The sequence below is a fragment of the Nerophis lumbriciformis genome, linkage group LG01, assembly GCF_033978685.3.
Source record: "Nerophis lumbriciformis linkage group LG01, RoL_Nlum_v2.1, whole genome shotgun sequence".
Lineage (NCBI taxonomy): Eukaryota > Metazoa > Chordata > Actinopteri > Syngnathiformes > Syngnathidae > Nerophis > Nerophis lumbriciformis.
Window position 1 is genome coordinate 77,208,121 of NC_084548.2, and position 19,052 is coordinate 77,227,172.

Sequence of the window (19,052 nt, forward strand, 5' to 3'; positions counted from 1 at the left end):
TAGAGCTCCCGTTTTCTTATTGATTTTATAATGTATATTTGTATAATGTGTGTGTTCTGAAATAGTGACAGAGAATAGAACAAGGATGGACAATTCAACCCTTAACTCAACAATGAGTAGATGAGTGTTATGTCTGTGTATATGTGTAAATAAATGAACACTGAAATTCAAGTATTTATTTTATTTATATATATATATATATATATATATATATATATATATATATATATATATATATATATATAGCTAGAATTCACTGAAAGTCAAGTTTTTCTCATATATATATATATATATATATCTTAACCACGCCCCCCCCCCCCCCGCTCCCCACCCCCACCTCCCGACATCGGAGGTCTGAAGGTTGGCAAGTATGGTTGTTAAAATCCTGACTTATTGAAGGCTTCAATACATTCACATGAAATATTCTACTTACAAATATTTTATGGGGGATAAAAAAACGAGGTTTTCTTCGACATGAAGGGCATAAAACAAAAGAAAACATGCCACAATTATCAAAACATATAATCATCAGATAGATGTGAAGTTGATCTAGAGGTTTGAGCGTTGAAAATAAAAAAAATGATGCATGACTTATTTGAACACTTTTTTGAGTGGGGGCCTTTTCTGGTCCCCAGTGGAATTTTGTTTAACTGTCATAACTCGAAAAGTAATAAAGAATACTTACTGTATTAAAGGCTTCAATAACATCACATCAAATATAACACAATGGAAACATTTTTGGGGAAAATATGACATATTTTGTGTTTTTGCAATTAAAAAAACATTGTTTTCTTTAACAAAAAGGGCATGAAACAGAAAAAAATATATATCATAATTATGGGACAAAAAACGAGATTATGAGATGAAAAAAAAGTGTTCTCGGCTTTTTCAGTCGTTTATATACTGTATATATATATATATATATATATATATATATATATATATGTGTGTATATATATGAATGAATGAAATGAAATAAGGAGGCAGTCTTTTGAACGGCTCTTTGAAAGGAGCGGCTCGTCAAGATGCGACTCCCTGGAAAGAGCCGTCAGTCCCAAGTCTCGCCAGCAGGTGTCGCAGCCACATGAAAGTGTTGATGACACGTTGGACGCAGTTGAGTCGAGGAAGAAAGGGCCGACACAACACCTTCGATAAAGGTAATAGATCTTCAAAGAAGTACTTTTTATGTGTTGATGAAAAACAAAGGAGTGATTTTGAAAAGTGTAGAAGTGTTTTGTCCAAGTGAAGACGCTGAAGATGTCTCCACTTAGCCGCTCGCTGCTCTTTAAGTGGCTAACGCGAGTTAGCTAAGTCAACTCCTGTCAAGCTGCCTTAAACAAAAACAAAAACACTTTTAAACTTCACCTTTTGTTGCGCGGACGAGCAATAAAAGCGACTTGTGCTGTCAAACATGGCTGCTTTGCACTTTGTGGAGCAGCCAGGCTTACTTGACGCACTGTGCGAGTTAAGGAGCTAAGCGGCTAACGTTAGCAGGTAACGTTTACTCTTTCACTTATTTTTTCTTACATTTATTATTATAATAATATTTACTCTTTGAATCTTACATTTGTTATTATTATTACATTTAATCTTTGACTCGTACATTTATTATTATTATTCCATTTAATCTTTGACTCTTACATTTATTATTATTATAATATTTACTCTTTGGCTCTTACATTTATTATTATTATAATATTTACTCTGACTCTTACATTTATTATTATTATAATATTTACTCTGACTCTTACATTTATTATTATTATATTTACTTTTTGACTCTTACATTTATTATTATTATAATATTTACTCTGACTCTTACATTTATTATTATTATAATATTTACTCTGACTCTTACATTTATTATTATAATATTTACTCTTTGACTCTTACATTTATTATTATAATATTTACTCTTTGACTCTTACATTTATTATTATTATTACATTTAATCTTTGACTCTTACATGTATTATTATCATAATATTTACTCTTTGACTCTTACATTTATTATTATTATAATATTTACTCTTTGACTCTTACATTTATTATTATAATATTTACTCTTTGACTCTTACATTTATTATTATTATTACATTTAATCTTTGACTCTTACATGTATTATTATTATAATATTTACTCTTTGACTCTTACATTTATTATTATTATAATATTTACTCTTTGACTCTTACATTTATTATTATATTTACTCTTTGACTCTTACATTTATTATTATTATAATATTTACTCTTTGACTCTTACATTTATTATTATTATAATATTTACTCTTTGACTCTTACATTTATTATTATATTTACTCTTTGACTCTTACATTTATTATTATTATAATATTTACTCTGACTCTTACATTTATTATTATTATAATATTTACTCTTTGAATCTTACATTTATTATTATTATTACATTTAATCTTTGACTCTTACATTTATTATTATTATAATATTTACTCTTTGACTCTTACATTTATTATTATTATAATATTTACTCTGACTCTTACATTTATTATTATTATAATATTTACTCTTTGACTCTTACATTTATTATTATTATAATATGTACTCTTTGACTCTTACATTTTATTATATTTACTATTTCACTCTTACATTTATTTTTATTATAATATGTACTCTTTGACTCTTACATTTATTATTATAATATTTACTCTTTGACTCTTACATTTTATTATAATATTTACTATTTGACTCTTACATTTATTATTATAATATTTACTCTGACTCTTACATTTATTATTATTATAATAATATGTACTCTTTGACTCTTACAGTTATTATTATTATAATATTTACTCTTTGACTCTTACATTTTATTATAATATTTACTATTTGACTCTTACATTTATTATTATTATAATATGTACTCTTTGACTCTTACATTTATTATTATAATATTTACTCTTTGACTCTTACATTTTATTATAATATTTACTATTTGACTCTTACATTTATTATTATTATAATATTTACTCTGACTCTTATATTTATATTATTATTATAATAATATGTACTCTTTGACTCTTACAGTTATTATTATTATTATAATATTTACTCTTTGACTCTTACATTTATTATTATAATATTTACTCTTTGACTCTTACATTTATTATTATAATATTTACTCTTTGACTCTAACTATGCTCTTTGCTCTTTGGCCATGAATAATACATATTATTATTATTATTATTATTATTATTATAGTATTGACTTCTCCTTTCCTTCCACGTCGTGTCGTCCCACTGCTCTTTATTTCACTCGTGTCGCATTTATTTCTCAACAAGTCTCACTTTTTACATGGCAGTCACATAAATGTTGGGATTTAGCAAGATATGTCACATAAATGTTGGGATTTAGCAAGATATGTCACATAAATGTTGGGATTTAGCTAGATATGTCACATAAATGTTGGGATTTAGCAAGATATGTCACATAAATGTTGAGATTTAGCAAGATATGTCACATAAATGTTGGGATTCAGCAAGATATGTCACATAAAAGTTGGGATTTAGCAAGATATGTCACATAAATGTTGGGATTTAGCAAGATATGTCACATAAATGTTGGGATTTAGCAAGATATGTCACATAAATGTTGGGATTTAGCAAGATATGTCACATAAATGTTGGGATTCAGCAAGATATGTCACATAAAAGTTGGGATTTAGCAAGATATGTCACATAAATGTTGAGATTGAGCAAGATATGTCACATAAATGTTGGGATTTAGCAAGATATGTCACATAAATGTTGGGATTTAGCAAGATATGTCACATAAATGTTGAGATTTAGCAAGATATGTCACATAAATGTTGGGATTCAGCAAGATATGTCACATAAAAGTTGGGATTTAGCAAGATATGTCACATAAATGTTGGGATTTAGCAAGATATGTCACATAAATGTTGGGATTTAGCAAGATATGTCACATAAATGTTGGGATTTAGCAAGATATGTCACATAAATGTTGGGATTCAGCAAGATATGTCACATAAAAGTTGGGATTTAGCAAGATATGTCACATAAATGTTGAGATTGAGCAAGATATGTCACATAAATGTTGGGATTTAGCACGATATGTCACATAAATGTTGGGATTTAGCAAGATATGTCACATAAATGTTGGGATTTAGCAAGATATGTCACATAAATGTTGGGATTTAGCAAGATATGTCACATAAATGTTGGGATTTAGCAAGATATGTCACATAAATGTTGGGATTTAGCAAGATATGTCACATAAATGTTGAGATTTAGCAAGATATGTCACATAAATGTTGAGATTTAGCAAGATATGTCACATAAATGTTGGGATTTAGCAAGATATGTCACATAAATGTTGAGATTGAGCAAGATATGTCACATAAATGTTGGGATTTAGCAAGATATGTCACATAAATGTTGAGATTTAGCAAGATATGTCACATAAATGTTGGGATTTAGCACGATATGTCACATAAATGTTGGGATTTAGCAAGATATGTCACATAAATGTTGGGATTTAGCAAGATATGTCACATAAATGTTGAGATTTAGCAAGATATGTCACATAAATGTTGAGATTTAGCAAGATATGTCACATAAATGTTGAGATTTAGCAAGATATGTCACATAAATGTTGGGATTTAGCAAGATATGTCACATAAATGTTGAGATTGAGCAAGATATGTCACATAAATGTTGGGATTTAGCAAGATATGTCACATAAATGTTGGGATTTAGCAAGATATGTCACATAAATGTTGAGATTTAGCAAGATATGTCACATAAATGTTGAGATTTAGCAAGATATGTCACATAAATGTTGGGATTTAGCAAGATATGTCACATAAATGTTGGGATTTAGCCAGATATGTCACATAAATGTTGGGATTTAGCAAGATATGTCACATAAATGTTGGGATTTAGCAAGATATGTCACATAAATGTTGAGATTTAGCAAGATATGTCACATAAATGTTGGGATTTAGCAAGATATGTCACATAAATGTTGAGATTTAGCAAGATATGTCACATAAATGTTGGGATTTAGCAAGATATGTCACATAAATGTTGGGATTTAGCAAGATATGTCACATAAATGTTGAGATTTAGCAAGATATGTCACATAAATGTTGGGATTCAGCAAGATATGTCACATAAATGTTGGGATTTAGCAAGATATGTCACATAAATGTTGGGATTTAGCAAGATATGTCACATAAATGTTGGGATTTAGCAAGATATGTCACATAAATGTTGGGATTTAGCAAGATATGTCACATAAATGTTGGGATTTAGCAAGATATGTCACATAAATGTTGGGATTTAGCAAGATATGTCACATATATGTTGGGATTTAGCAAGATATGTCACATAAATGTTGAGATTTAGCAAGATATGTCACATAAATGTTGAGATTTAGCAAGATATGTCACATAAATGTTGGGATTTAGCAAGATATGTCACATAAATGTTGAGATTGAGCAAGATATGTCACATAAATGTTGGGATTTAGCAAGATATGTCACATAAATGTTGAGATTTAGCAAGATATGTCACATAAATGTTGGGATTTAGCACGATATGTCACATAAATGTTGGGATTTAGCAAGATATGTCACATAAATGTTGGGATTTAGCAAGATATGTCACATAAATGTTGAGATTTAGCAAGATATGTCACATAAATGTTGAGATTTAGCAAGATATGTCACATAAATGTTGAGATTTAGCAAGATATGTCACATAAATGTTGGGATTTAGCAAGATATGTCACATAAATGTTGAGATTGAGCAAGATATGTCACATAAATGTTGGGATTTAGCAAGATATGTCACATAAATGTTGGGATTTAGCAAGATATGTCACATAAATGTTGAGATTTAGCAAGATATGTCACATAAATGTTGAGATTTAGCAAGATATGTCACATAAATGTTGGGATTTAGCAAGATATGTCACATAAATGTTGGGATTTAGCCAGATATGTCACATAAATGTTGGGATTTAGCAAGATATGTCACATAAATGTTGGGATTTAGCAAGATATGTCACATAAATGTTGAGATTTAGCAAGATATGTCACATAAATGTTGGGATTTAGCAAGATATGTCACATAAATGTTGAGATTTAGCAAGATATGTCACATAAATGTTGGGATTTAGCAAGATATGTCACATAAATGTTGGGATTTAGCAAGATATGTCACATAAATGTTGAGATTTAGCAAGATATGTCACATAAATGTTGGGATTCAGCAAGATATGTCACATAAATGTTGGGATTTAGCAAGATATGTCACATAAATGTTGGGATTTAGCAAGATATGTCACATAAATGTTGGGATTTAGCAAGATATGTCACATAAATGTTGGGATTTAGCAAGATATGTCACATAAATGTTGGGATTTAGCAAGATATGTCACATAAATGTTGGGATTTAGCAAGATATGTCACATAAATGTTGGGATTTAGCAAGATATGTCACATAAATGTTGGGATTTAGCAAGATATGTCACATAAATGTTGAGATTTAGCAAGATATGTCACATAAATGTTGGGATTTAGCAAGATATGTCACATAAATGTTGAGATTTAGCAAGATATGTCACATAAATGTTGGGATTTAGCAAGATATGTCACATAAATGTTGGGATTTAGCAAGATGTGTCACATAAATGTTGGGATTTAGCAAGATATGTCACATAAATGTTGGGATTTAGCAAGATATGTCACATAAATGTTGGGATTTAGCAAGATATGTCACATAAATGTTGGGATTTAGCAAGATATGTCACATAAATGTTGGGATTTAGCAAGATATGTCACATAAATGTTGGGATTTAGCGAGTTATGTCATCCTGCTTTCTTCCAGCATGGAGTCAGTCCTCATGTATTACATCCAGTCTGACGTGTATATTTGACAGTAAAATCCTATCTACCGTATTTTCCGCACTATAAGGCGCACCGGATTATTAGCCGCACCTTCAATGAATGGCATATTTCATAACTTTGTCCACCAATAAGCCGCCCCGGACTATAAGCCGCGCCTACGCTGCGCTAAAGGGAATGTCAAAAAAACAGTCAGATAGGTCAGTCAAACTTTAATAATATATTAAAAACCAGCGTTCTAACAACTCTGTCCCAAAATGTACGCAAATGTGCAATCACAAACATAGTAAAATTCAAAATAGTGCAGAGCAATAGCAACATAATGTTGCTCGAACGTTAATGTCACAACACACAAAATAAACATAACGCTCACTTTCTGAAGTTATTCTTCATTCATAAATCCCTCGAATTTTTCTCCTTCGGTGTCCGAATTGAAAAGTTGGGCGAATGTCGTCCGGCGCTGCCTCTGTCTTAGTGAAGGTGTGTTCGCCTTCGGTCATCCATTGTTCCCACGCAGTTAGCAGTCTAGCTTCGAATGCCCTGTTGACACCAATATCTAGCGGCTGGAGGTCTTTTGTCAATCCACCCGGAATGACGGCGAGTATTGAATTAAGCGCGTAAGCGTGTCTCTCAATGTGATGTTATGAGCTAGCAAATATAACAACTACACTACCCAGCATGCAACGATAGTGACGAGCATGCGCGGTAGCCCTGAGAAGCGTTGTTGTATGCTGGCAGTTAGAATGTGGTTATGAGCACGCTGTGAGAAAACGTTGAGAACTCAGTTAACACGCCTCGTCTGCATTATTTATAATTAGACAGACAACACACTTAATAGGAGCCATTTTGGGGTCTTTACATAAACACACAAATGGAAATGAAACGTCACATATCCCAGCATGCACCGCGCGCTTCTTCGTCATCCACTGTTCCTACGCAGTTAGCAGTCTAGCTTCGAATGCCCTGTTGACACCAATATCTAGCGGCTGGAGGTCTTTTGTCAATCCACCCGGAATGACGGCGAGTATTGAATTAAGCGCGTAAGCGTGTCTCTCAATGTGATGTTATGAGCTAGCAAATATAACAACTACACTACCCAGCATGCAACGATAGTGACGAGCATGCGCGGTAGCCCTGAGAAGCGTTGTTGTATGCTGGCAGTTAGAATGTGGTTATGAGCACGCTGTGAGTAAACGTTGAGAACTCAGTTAACACGCCTCGTCTGCATTATTTATAATTAGACAGACAACACACTTAATAGGAGCCATTTTGGGGTCTTTACATAAACACACAAATGGAAATGAAACGTCACATATCCCAGCATGCACCGCGTGCTTCTTCTTCTTCCGGGGCGGGTGGTTGCTTACAGTAGAAGAAGAAGCGCTTCCTGTTCTATGGGGGCGGGTGCTTACCTTGGCGGTTGCTTGCGTAGAAGAAGAAGCGCTTCCTGTTCTACCGGGAAAAAAGATGGCGGCTGTTTACCGAAGTTGCGAGATCGAAACTTTATGAAAATGAATCGTAATATTAATCCATATATAAAGCGCACCGGGTTAAAAGCCGCACTGTCAGCTTTTGAGTAAATTTGTGGTTTTTAGGTGCGGCTAATGGTGCGGAAAATACGGTATATACATTCATCTTTCCCACAAAGCTGAATGTTACCCACTTTTTTGCTTTTTAATGTTTGATCTAGATTTATAATGAGTGAATAAAGGTAGTAAAAACAATGTGTAATTTCCATAAGAATATCCATATCTACTGTGTGCATGACATAAGTAAATGTGTTAAATTGTAAAAAATAATTGATTTACATGAGACCAGAATTAACAGACATGTCATGTAAAGACGATTCCAGTGATATAAGTATTATTTTCCTATGATAAATATTAAAATTGACTTTTAAATTGACTGAAAATGCACTAATCAACATCTTTAATGCAAAGTCAACGGGGCTCCAGCTTTTAGGTGTGTGCTTTTTGTTAAAAATGTCATAACTTTTACTAATATTCACCCCATTTAAAAAAAAGTTGGTATCATTGGAAAGTTTGCTAAACAAAGAAAAAGGGAAAAAATGGTGTTAGGGCTACTCTTGCGTTAAAAAAAGTTGTAAAAAATAAAGGTAGAGTAGTCTTGAGGAGGAGGTCTATGACTCACTAAATACTTAATAAGCACTCGCTGATTCCAAATGATCATCATTTATTTTCACAAACAAAATTATTCTCCGTGGTTGACTTCAGAATAATGAAAATATTAGCGCTAGATAAAGTGTCAGTCCTTCAACATGAAGCTCTCCTTCATCATGCGTGATCACACTCAATCATAATTCATCTAAAACATTCAATAATTCATCATCATTGGCATTATTTGATTTAGCATTGTCCAAATGATGAATAATAAAGATAGGCTCCAACAACTGCTTTGACAGTTCCAGTGTGTTTTTAATTGATTGAGTGGATGAAATGAGCATTGGAAGTGAGAGAAAATGTGAGTAAACATGGCTGGTTTACTCACATAACCCTAACCACAAAACAAGCGACCAGGCAAATTGATCAATTTTAAAGATACTTGGTAGACTCACAAATAAATGTAAACTTATATTAGTTTTTAGTAACATTTTATTTATCCTCATTTTTTTGCAGGGGAATTAGGTGAAGTGTAAACTTGCCAAATGGTGTCAGAGCTTTGTCACAATCCCAAAATGTGGCTATTCTGGATTAGGGCTGTACGATTGATGGGCATCATTTTAAATAGTGCCATCACGTACCCGCCAGAGGCTGAGGTTTTTTCTTTTGTTCTACGCCGTCAGCGGCATTTGAGTGACAGACATGTTGGCCTATCAGAATTGTTGAACCTCGCGGTCTTTGGCTTCAAACAGGGAGGAAGACGACTCACTCTGAATGGCTCTCCTTTATTTAACAGTTGAATTAACTGAACACAGTGAGCCCTCTTTTCAGTCATTCACAATTGTTTTTGTCTGGGTGGGCAGAGACCAGGACCGCTAGCTAACACTAGAAGTTCCGCAAAAGAAGAAAAATATGATTACAAAGCCAAATGTCCAGTTGTAGCAATATTTCAGCTTCAAATGAGATGGGCAATATGAGCCCATCAACAAGCCAGAATGCTGTGATCACATCATGAGTATTGTGTACAGTTGTACTCTTACGATGGCGTGGTCACATCATGAGTATTGTGTACAGTTGTACTCTTACGATGGCGTGGTCACATCATGAGTATTATGTACAGTTGTACTCTTACTATGGCGTGGTCACATCATGAGTATTATGTACAGTTGTACTCTTACGATGGCGTGATCACATCATGAGTATTATGTACAGTTGTACTCTTACGATGGCGTGGTCACATCTTGAGTATTATGTACAGTTGTACTCTTACGATGGCGTGGTCACATCATGAGTATTATGTACAGTTGTACTCTTACGATGGCGTGGTCACATCATGAGTATTATGTACAGTTGTACTCTTACGATGGCGTGGTCACATCATGAGTATTATGTACAGTTGTACTCTTACGATGGCGTGGTCACATCATGAGTATTATGTACAGTTGTACTCTTACGATGGCGTGGTCACATCATGAGTATTATGTACAGTTGTACTCTTACGATGGCGTGATCACATCATGAGTATTATGTACAGTTGTACTCTTACGATGGCGTGGTCACATCTTGAGTATTATGTACAGTTGTACTCTTACGATGGCGTGGTCACATCATGAGTATTATGTACAGTTGTACTCTTACGATGGCGTGGTCACATCATGAGTATTATGTACAGTTGTACTCTTACGATGGCGTGGTCACATCATGAGTATTATGTACAGTTGTACTCTTACGATGGCGTGATCACATCATGAGTATTGTGTACAGTTGTACTCTTACGATGGCGTGGTCACATCATGAGTATTATGTACAGTTGTACTCTTACGATGGCGTGGTCACATCATGAGTATTATGTACAGTTGTACTCTTACGATGGCGTGGTCACATCATGAGTATTATGCACAGTTGTACTCTTACGATGGCGTGGTCACATCATGAGTATTATGTACAGTTGTACTCTCACGATGGCGTGGTCACATCATGAGTATTATGTACAGTTGTACTCTTACGATGGCGTGGTCACATCATGAGTATTGTGTACAGTTGTACTCTTACGATGGCGTGGTCACATCATGAGTATTATGTACAGTTGTACTCTTACAGTCAAGCGTGAAAGGCTGTGAGTGAGCCTCCAATAATGTAAGAAAGTTGGACATGAGCCTACTGTATTGTCACTCTTGGTACAGTCACAGGAAATATCTCTCCATGAACTCCTGTCCAAAAAATCTTTTTCAATGTGGTCATGTCTGGTCTTGACTTCCTGACTTGCTCATGTCATGAGTGAAAGGAATTGGGATTTGTATCATGTCTGAAATCCTCCGTGTGTAATAAATGTTCCCAAACATGCTTCCAAGATGAATATATATTTGACCTGTTCCTCTTTTCATAGACCTGTTATTGTGCTCCACCTTCATCTTGCACATTTCCTTATTGTTTCTTCATAACTGCCTCTTGTTTTCCTTCCTCTTTTGGTCCGCCAGTCTTCATATGATATCATAGTCTGTGCTAGGAACTGAATTCCTATTGTGCTTTCAGGTAACAGCATGGCAATGACGGCCCAGAGCTCCTGCTCCTCCATGAGTAACCACACCAAGGAACGTGTCACCATGGCCAAGGTCACCTTGGAGAGCTTCTACAGCAACCTCATTGCCCAGCACGAGGAGAGAGAGATGAGGTAATCATGGAACTATGTCCAGTGTGGAGGCAAAAAGTGCTATAATCTTATGTTGAATGATGACAGCTGGCTAAAAATATTAGCCATAGAGCACGGGGTGTCCAAAGTGCGGCCCGCAAATCATTTTTAGCGGCCTGCTCCACATTCTGAGAATACTATTACAAAAAAAAGTGTAATAAAAGAGCAAATGTGCAATGTTGACTCAAATAAGCATGCAGGATGTTTGCTTTTGCTTTCAAACGCTCCAAACTAACCTGACTCTGGCCAGATCCTTGTCGTTGGCTGAGCTCCACACAAGGATGTGGACCTAACCTGACTCTGGCCAGATCCTTGTCGTTGGCTGAGCTCCACACAAGGATGTGGACTTCTCAATGGGAGATGTATTTGAGAAGGCAAATGCTTGTGTGTGATTGGATAAAGCACTTATGTTGAATGAGGTGCTACTTCTAGGGCTGCAGCTAACGATTATTTTTCTATCGATTAATCCATAGATTATTTTTTCGATTAATCGGTTAATCTATAGATTATTTTTTCGATTAATCTATAGATTATTTTTCCTTTTACCGATTTTTTTTTAATTTAAAATGAAGAGGAAAAAATAAATGTAGGCCAGTTTTTTTCAAAAGGCATGGCTTTTATTTACAAAAAAAAAAGTATGGCCACTCAGTCAACATTGACAACAACATGACAAAATATTCTGTAACAATGTAAACATTTAAAACTTTTAACATTTAACAAAATTAAAAGTAGCTTATTTGCTTTTTAATGTGCAAATATAAAAATAAACATCCAGTGCAAATCTTAATATTCTGGAATAGTATAAGCATTTCAAAAGTAAAAGTATTGCTTATTTTGCTTAAAAATGTGCAAAAATAAAGATAAACATCCAATACAAAAAAGTGCAAAACGGAAATATTCTGTAACAAGTGTAAACATTTCAACAAAAGTAAAAGTATTGCTTATTTGCTAAAATGTGCAAAAATAAAGCTAAACATCCAATACAAAAAAGTGTACAGTGTAAACATTTCAACAAAAGTAAAAGTATTGCTTATTTTGCTTAATAAAACAACAATGATAGTATGATTAAAGTGAAAGTTAATTGTTGGTTTGTACATAGTATATGTAACTGTTAATGTTGTAAAAGGTATTTGCACAACTAATTAACGTTAGCGTTTGTGACACGTCTTGTGCCGTGGGGTTCTTTCAGGACCGACAGACTGAACGCCAGACGGCTTTGCCAGGTTTACAATCTTTTAATTTTACACAGTCTTTTCTCTTCCAACTGCGCGGATCGCGCACCTGGGCACGATTGCGGCGTCGCTCCCGGCGCACCCCGCCTCGCCGCTCGCTCGCCGCCGCCGCCTCTCCACAGCGTTAAAGAGGAGCGCGTCTTTGTAAACACTGAACAGGCACGCCAAACGCGCCTCTCAGAGCGAAACGGTGCCTTAGTTTATGAATTTACAACGCAGATACAAATGACACATTCATGTTTTTGTGTAATAATGACAACGTATACGCACGCGGACGATTGACTTGTTGATGGTGATGGCAAGAACGCTGTCGGGGGTTTTCTTTTCAAATGTTCCTTCATAGCCGTTGTGCTGCTATGATAGGCCATTTCCGCTCGACACAGTGTGCATACAACAACATTATTAGGCCGTTTATTGAAATACTCCCACACTTTTGACGACTTTTGGCGTGCTTTTTTCCCCTCGCTCGCATCGTCTGCTTTGCGCTCCGCCATGACAGTAAAGTAGAGTGACGTAAATATGCGACGCGCCGACGCACAAAAACGGCGTCGACGTATTTACGTAACCGATGACGTCGACTACGTCGACGCGTCGTTTCAGCCTTAGCTACTTCAAGCACTCACATGGACATCAAGCCGTGACGCTGATGAGAGCCACGCTGGGAAATACAAACCCGCTCGGAAGAACATCCTTGCCATCAATAAATGCCTTCACTGTTCATCTTTGAAAGAATTCATATTCCATCCATGTGGCAAATAATTTGCAACAATGTCAGCACACGAGTTGTTTGAATCAAACACGTCACATCTATCAAATCCTCTTTGCTTCATTATTTCTTGCTATTTGGAAGGACTTTGCAATGACTTCCAGCCCACATCCTTGTGTGCAGCTCAGCCAACCACAAGGATCTGGCCAGAGTCAGCTTAGGTCCAAACAATAATGAATCCAAATCAGTGTTATGAATGTTGGACCTATTTAAGCAGGGATGTCAAAGATGCAGAGTTTGCTAAGTGAAACTGCTGATGTCACAATAGCAATTCTGTTAGGCAAGCAAATAGTTTATACCGGGGTGAGCAAGAGGTAAAGTGGGACTGTGACTCCTCCCCCTCCACCCAGCGTAAAACAAACATTTGCTCTATTAGGATTATTTGTGATATGTACATTTTCAGAATGTGCTTGTGCTATTTTGGGCCAAAGTAAAAGAAAGAAAACAATCTGAAGTTGTCGTTTAACTTATTATGCCACGCTCATTATTCACCTCAATATTTCCTTCCTAAACGTCCACTTTTTTCAACTCAAGTTTACAAAATGACAAGGGATGTGTTCCAAGCAGATCAATCTCATCATTTAGTATTAGGGCTGTCATTGCAATTGACTATTTTAATCTCATTTTGTTGGGTGTTAATTCGTATTTAATCACGATTAATGGTCAATATCATTTTTTTAATCATTAATATGTGTAGCTTAAAGAGATCATTTTCAAGTTTTTAATGCTACTAACATGAGACTGAACAATCGCTTTGATTTATGCAAATGTTTGCTTGTTAATAATAATAATGGATTAGATTTTAAACCGCGTTTTTCTATTGTTAGACACTCAAAGCGCTCACAGAGAAGTGGGAAGCCATCACTCATTCACACCTGGTGGTGGTGGTAAGCCACATTTGTAGCCACAGCTGCTCTGGGGTAGACTGACAGAAGCGAGGCTGCCTCCGACCAACACATATCACTCATTCATCATTCATTCACCAGTGTGAAGTGTTCTGCCCAAGGACACAACGGCAGCGATTTGGATGTCAAGAGGCGGGGAGCGAACCTGCAACCCTCAGGTTTCTGACACGGCCGCTCTAAACACTACGCCATACCTCCCCTGTTAAAGCAACTCAACATACATACAGATATCCACATTAATGATACCAAGTTAATTATCAGTATATGGTCGATTAATAAGATCAATATTTTTTTATGTCAAAAATTATTTTGTAGATTTAGTTACTGTTTACAAATGGATAAATACGAACACAGGAGAACCTAAAGAGGAAAAACAAAAAGATTGAAATCAGAGCCAATAATAGGAAATATTCCATTGATATTGTGTCATCCTGTGTTTTTGTCGTATAAAATTGTGATCAAAGATTGAAAATGTGAAGAATTCATATGACGTGAAAGCCCAAACATGATTGTGTCTTTGTGTGGAAGATGAAAGTCTTGTTGTCTTTGTCTTGTCAGGCAGCAGAAACTGGAGAAAGTGATGGATCAGGAGGGCTTGGCTGATGAAGAGGTGAGTCTCAACTAATATTCTCTGCTAACACCTCAAAACTAAACATTTTGCAAAGTGTCAATCATATCCCACTCATTTCCATAATGCTTGATTCATAGATATCCCCAACATTTTACATCATCATCTAGTGTTGGCCATATAAAGATCAACTATTTTGCATCTATTATCCTACTTTTGATCTGTTGTGTATCAGAGTCTGACGCGCAATCAAAAATGAAAATGTTTCCTTCCCTCTCAATTGTATATGCAATCTATTCTTGCTTATCAATTATTTCTAGAGGTGCACATTAGATGGAGGACAGGTCACGATATGAGGAATTATGACGTCACGCTGATAAAAGATAGCTCTGTTGTAGGGTTGGGCGATATATGGATATACTGGATGTATCGCAGGTTTGTCTCTGTGCGATATAGAAAATGACTCTATGGTGATATTGGAGTATATGTTCTCACACAGTTGTTTTTAGCTGCGGGCATTACACTGCATGCGTTTCCCACTCTTTCTTGTCTCTCCTTCTCACAGACTGCAAGCGCACCTTCTTACACACGTCACGTGTGCAACGTCACACACTCCCGCGGTAGCGACATGGTAACGTTAGCTGTGATGCTAACGATGAGGTGCGGGTGGTAATACGAGAGAGAGAAGGGACGGCGTGGCGAAGTTGGTAGAGTGGCCGTGCCAGCAATCGGAGGGTTGCTGGTTACTGGGGTTCAATCCCCACCTTCTACCATCCTAGTCACGTCTGTTGTGTCCTTGGGCAAGACACTTCACCCTTGCTCCTGATGGCTGCTGGTTAGCGCCTTGCATGGCAGCTCCTGCCATCAGTGTGTGAATGTGTGTGTGAATGGGTGAATGTGGAAGTAGTGTCAAAGCGCTTTGAGTACCTTGAAGGTAGAAAAGCGCTATACAAGTATAACCCATTTATCATTTAAGGTGCGAATCTGGTAACAAATGGAGGAAGAAATAATTACCAAGAAAAACAGCACGGGGTCCGTCGTCTGGCGGTGGTTTGGCTTCAAGCGGGAATATTTTCAACATTTGTTCAACAAACAAGATGGCGCCCCCCCCCCCCCCGTGGCTGACGTCTTTGCGTCGTCCTCCCGACAACATTTACGTTTTTTATTTATTATAGTTTATTTATTAAAGTTTTTGCACGCAACAGTGAGATATAACAGAGATGCACTTCTGGACATTGGAAAAGCTCACCATGAGCTCACTTATAGTCTGACGGACTTCAACTTTCTGCTACGACGAGAGCCAGCTAACCACAAAACAACAACAGCAACAAGGCGGCGGGGCAAGAGAGCGGGGCTACATGCTAGGCTAAAGGCTAGAGCTACGCGACCACCACTACCTAGCCTGCTGCTAGCTAACGCGCTCGCTCAACAACAAGCTGGATGAGCTGAGAAGCAGGATTACATCCCAGCGTGAACTGAGAGAATGCTGTGCTTTTATTTTCACGGAAACCTGGCTTTCTGACAACATCCCAGACTCTGCTATCCAGCTAGCAACACACTCAGTCTACCGTGTAGACCGGACAAAGGCCTCAAGAAAGGCGAGAGGCGGCGGCGTCTGTGTTTATGTGAGTAACCGCTGGTGCTCGGACGTACATGTGGTTGAAAGACACTGCTCGGACAACATTGAGTTTTTGATGGTGAAATGCAGACCTTTTTATCTGCCAAGGGAGTTCAGTGCAGTGTTTATACTGTGTGTTTACATCCCCCCACGGGCGGACTCCACTACAGCGCTAAAGCTGCTGCATGACGTCATCAGTAAACAAGAGACCGCACACCCCGATGCTGCGTTCACGGTCGCTGGGGATTTTAACCACCGCAACCTAAAGAGTGTCCTCCCGAAATACCATCAGTTTGGGAACTTTCCTACATGGGAAAAAAAACATTTTGGACCAAATATATTGCAACGTGAGGGGAGCCTACAAGGCTGTACCCAGACCACACTTTGGACTATCTGATCACATCTCAGCTTTTCTATATCCAGCGTACAGACAACGCCTCAAGCAAGCCCCCCCCCAGTGAGAAAAACTGTTCAAGTGTGGAATGAAGACACTGAACTAGTGCTTCAGGACTGCTTTGGGAGTACAAACTGGGACATGTTCAAAACTGCTGTCAGAGGGATGATGGTACTGTGGACATAGAGGAATATGCTTCCAGTGTAACTGGCTACATCAGCACATGTGTGGAAAACATTGTGCCCACAAAACAATACAAAATATATCCAAACCAAAAACCCTGGATTAACTGTGATGTTCAGTCCAAGTCAGTGGAGCGGGCATGTCTGCGGTGGATTCTACTCCACCGCAGATTCCCGGCGCATGTGGCAAGGCCTGCAACACATCACAGACTACAAGCAGGGGAGCAGGGGGGTCACAAACAGCCAACGCTCACTGCCAGATGAGCTGAATGAGTTCTACGTCCGCTTCGAGGTCCTCAACACCAACCAACAGAGAGGGGTTCTGACCACGGAACGCACGCAGGACCCACCACTCACTGTGACAACAGCAGAGGTACGTACAGTTCTGAGGAGAACAAACCCACGGAAGGCAGCCGGCCCAGACAACATCCCTGGCCAGGCCCTCAGGGTGTGTTCATCAGAGCTGGCTGACATATACAACTTGTCACTAGCACAAGCTGTTGTGCCCACCTGCTTCAAGACCACCACCATCGTGCCCCTGCCAAAGAAAAACACTGTGACCTGTCTAAATGACTATCGCCCTGTTGCACTCACCCCAATAGTGATGAAGTGCTTCGAGAGGATAGTCATGTCACACATCAAGAAGACCATCCCAGACACACTGGACCCTCTACAGTTTGCCTACCGGCAGAACCGATCCACTGAGGATGCAGTCAACACCGTCATCCACACCACCCTCACCCACTTAGAGGGCAAGGACACCTATGCCAGGCTATTATTCATCGACTACAGCTCTGCTTTTAACACGGTCATCCCACAAAAACTCACTGCTAAACTCCTCACTGTTGATCTGACACCGGCTCTCTGTGACTGGGTCCTGAACTTTCTCACAAACCGGCCCCAGTCAGTCAGAATCGGCAACCAGACATCAGGCACAAATGTTCTAAGCATAGGGACCCCCAAGGCTGCGTGCTGAGCCCCCTATTGTACACCCTCTGCACACACGACTATGTGCCCTCCCAGAACAACACCAGTATCATCAAGTTTGCAGATGATACTACGGTCGTCGGACTGATCACCGGGGGAGCTGAGGCAGCGTACAGAAGGGAGGTAGTGGAACTGGTGGCCTGGTATCAGGATAATAATCTCTCCTTGAACACAGACAAGACCAAGGAGATGATTATTGACCCACGGAGAAGGAGTACCCACTACACACCTCTGTACATAGGGGGGACAAAGGTGGACAGGGTGAAAACCTTTAAATTCCTCGGGACCCACATCAGCGAGGACCTCACCTGGGATCACAACACCCAACAAACAATAAAGAAAGCACTACAGGACATGTACTCTACCAGGGCCACCAGGAGAGCACACAACATCATAAAGGACATAACACAGTCTCTTCAACCTCCTACCATCAGGCTGACGATATAGGAGCCTGAAATCCAGGACTACGAGACTGACAAACAGTTTCTACCCACAGGCCATCAGGCTTGTGAATGCTAACTTGTGAATGCTAGATCTCCCCCCCCCCCCCCCCCCCCCCCCCCCCCCCCCAGACAGCTACCATGACCACCCCCGAACTGTGAACCATCACTGTAGACACTTTTCACCTTTGATCACTAAAGACACTTGAACTGCTGCTGTGACCAAATGTCACCTACAATTTATAC

At 37.9% G+C, this 19,052-nt stretch overlaps 1 protein-coding gene across 2 annotated transcripts in view; it reads left to right on the forward strand.

Moving 5' to 3' along the window:
• Positions 1-1,025: 1,025 nt before the first annotated feature.
• stk38a (serine/threonine kinase 38a) overlaps positions 1,026-19,052 on the forward strand; it is a 34,411-nt gene continuing 16,384 nt past the window's right edge. For both annotated transcript variants that reach the window (XM_072914775.1, XM_072914777.1), the window contains exons 1-3: positions 1,026-1,157; positions 11,558-11,696; positions 15,176-15,227. In XM_072914775.1, coding sequence (XP_072770876.1) covers positions 1,085-1,157; positions 11,558-11,696; positions 15,176-15,227 — 264 coding nt within the window. In that variant the 5' untranslated portion in view covers positions 1,026-1,084. The remainder of the gene's footprint in view (positions 1,158-11,557; positions 11,697-15,175; positions 15,228-19,052) is intronic.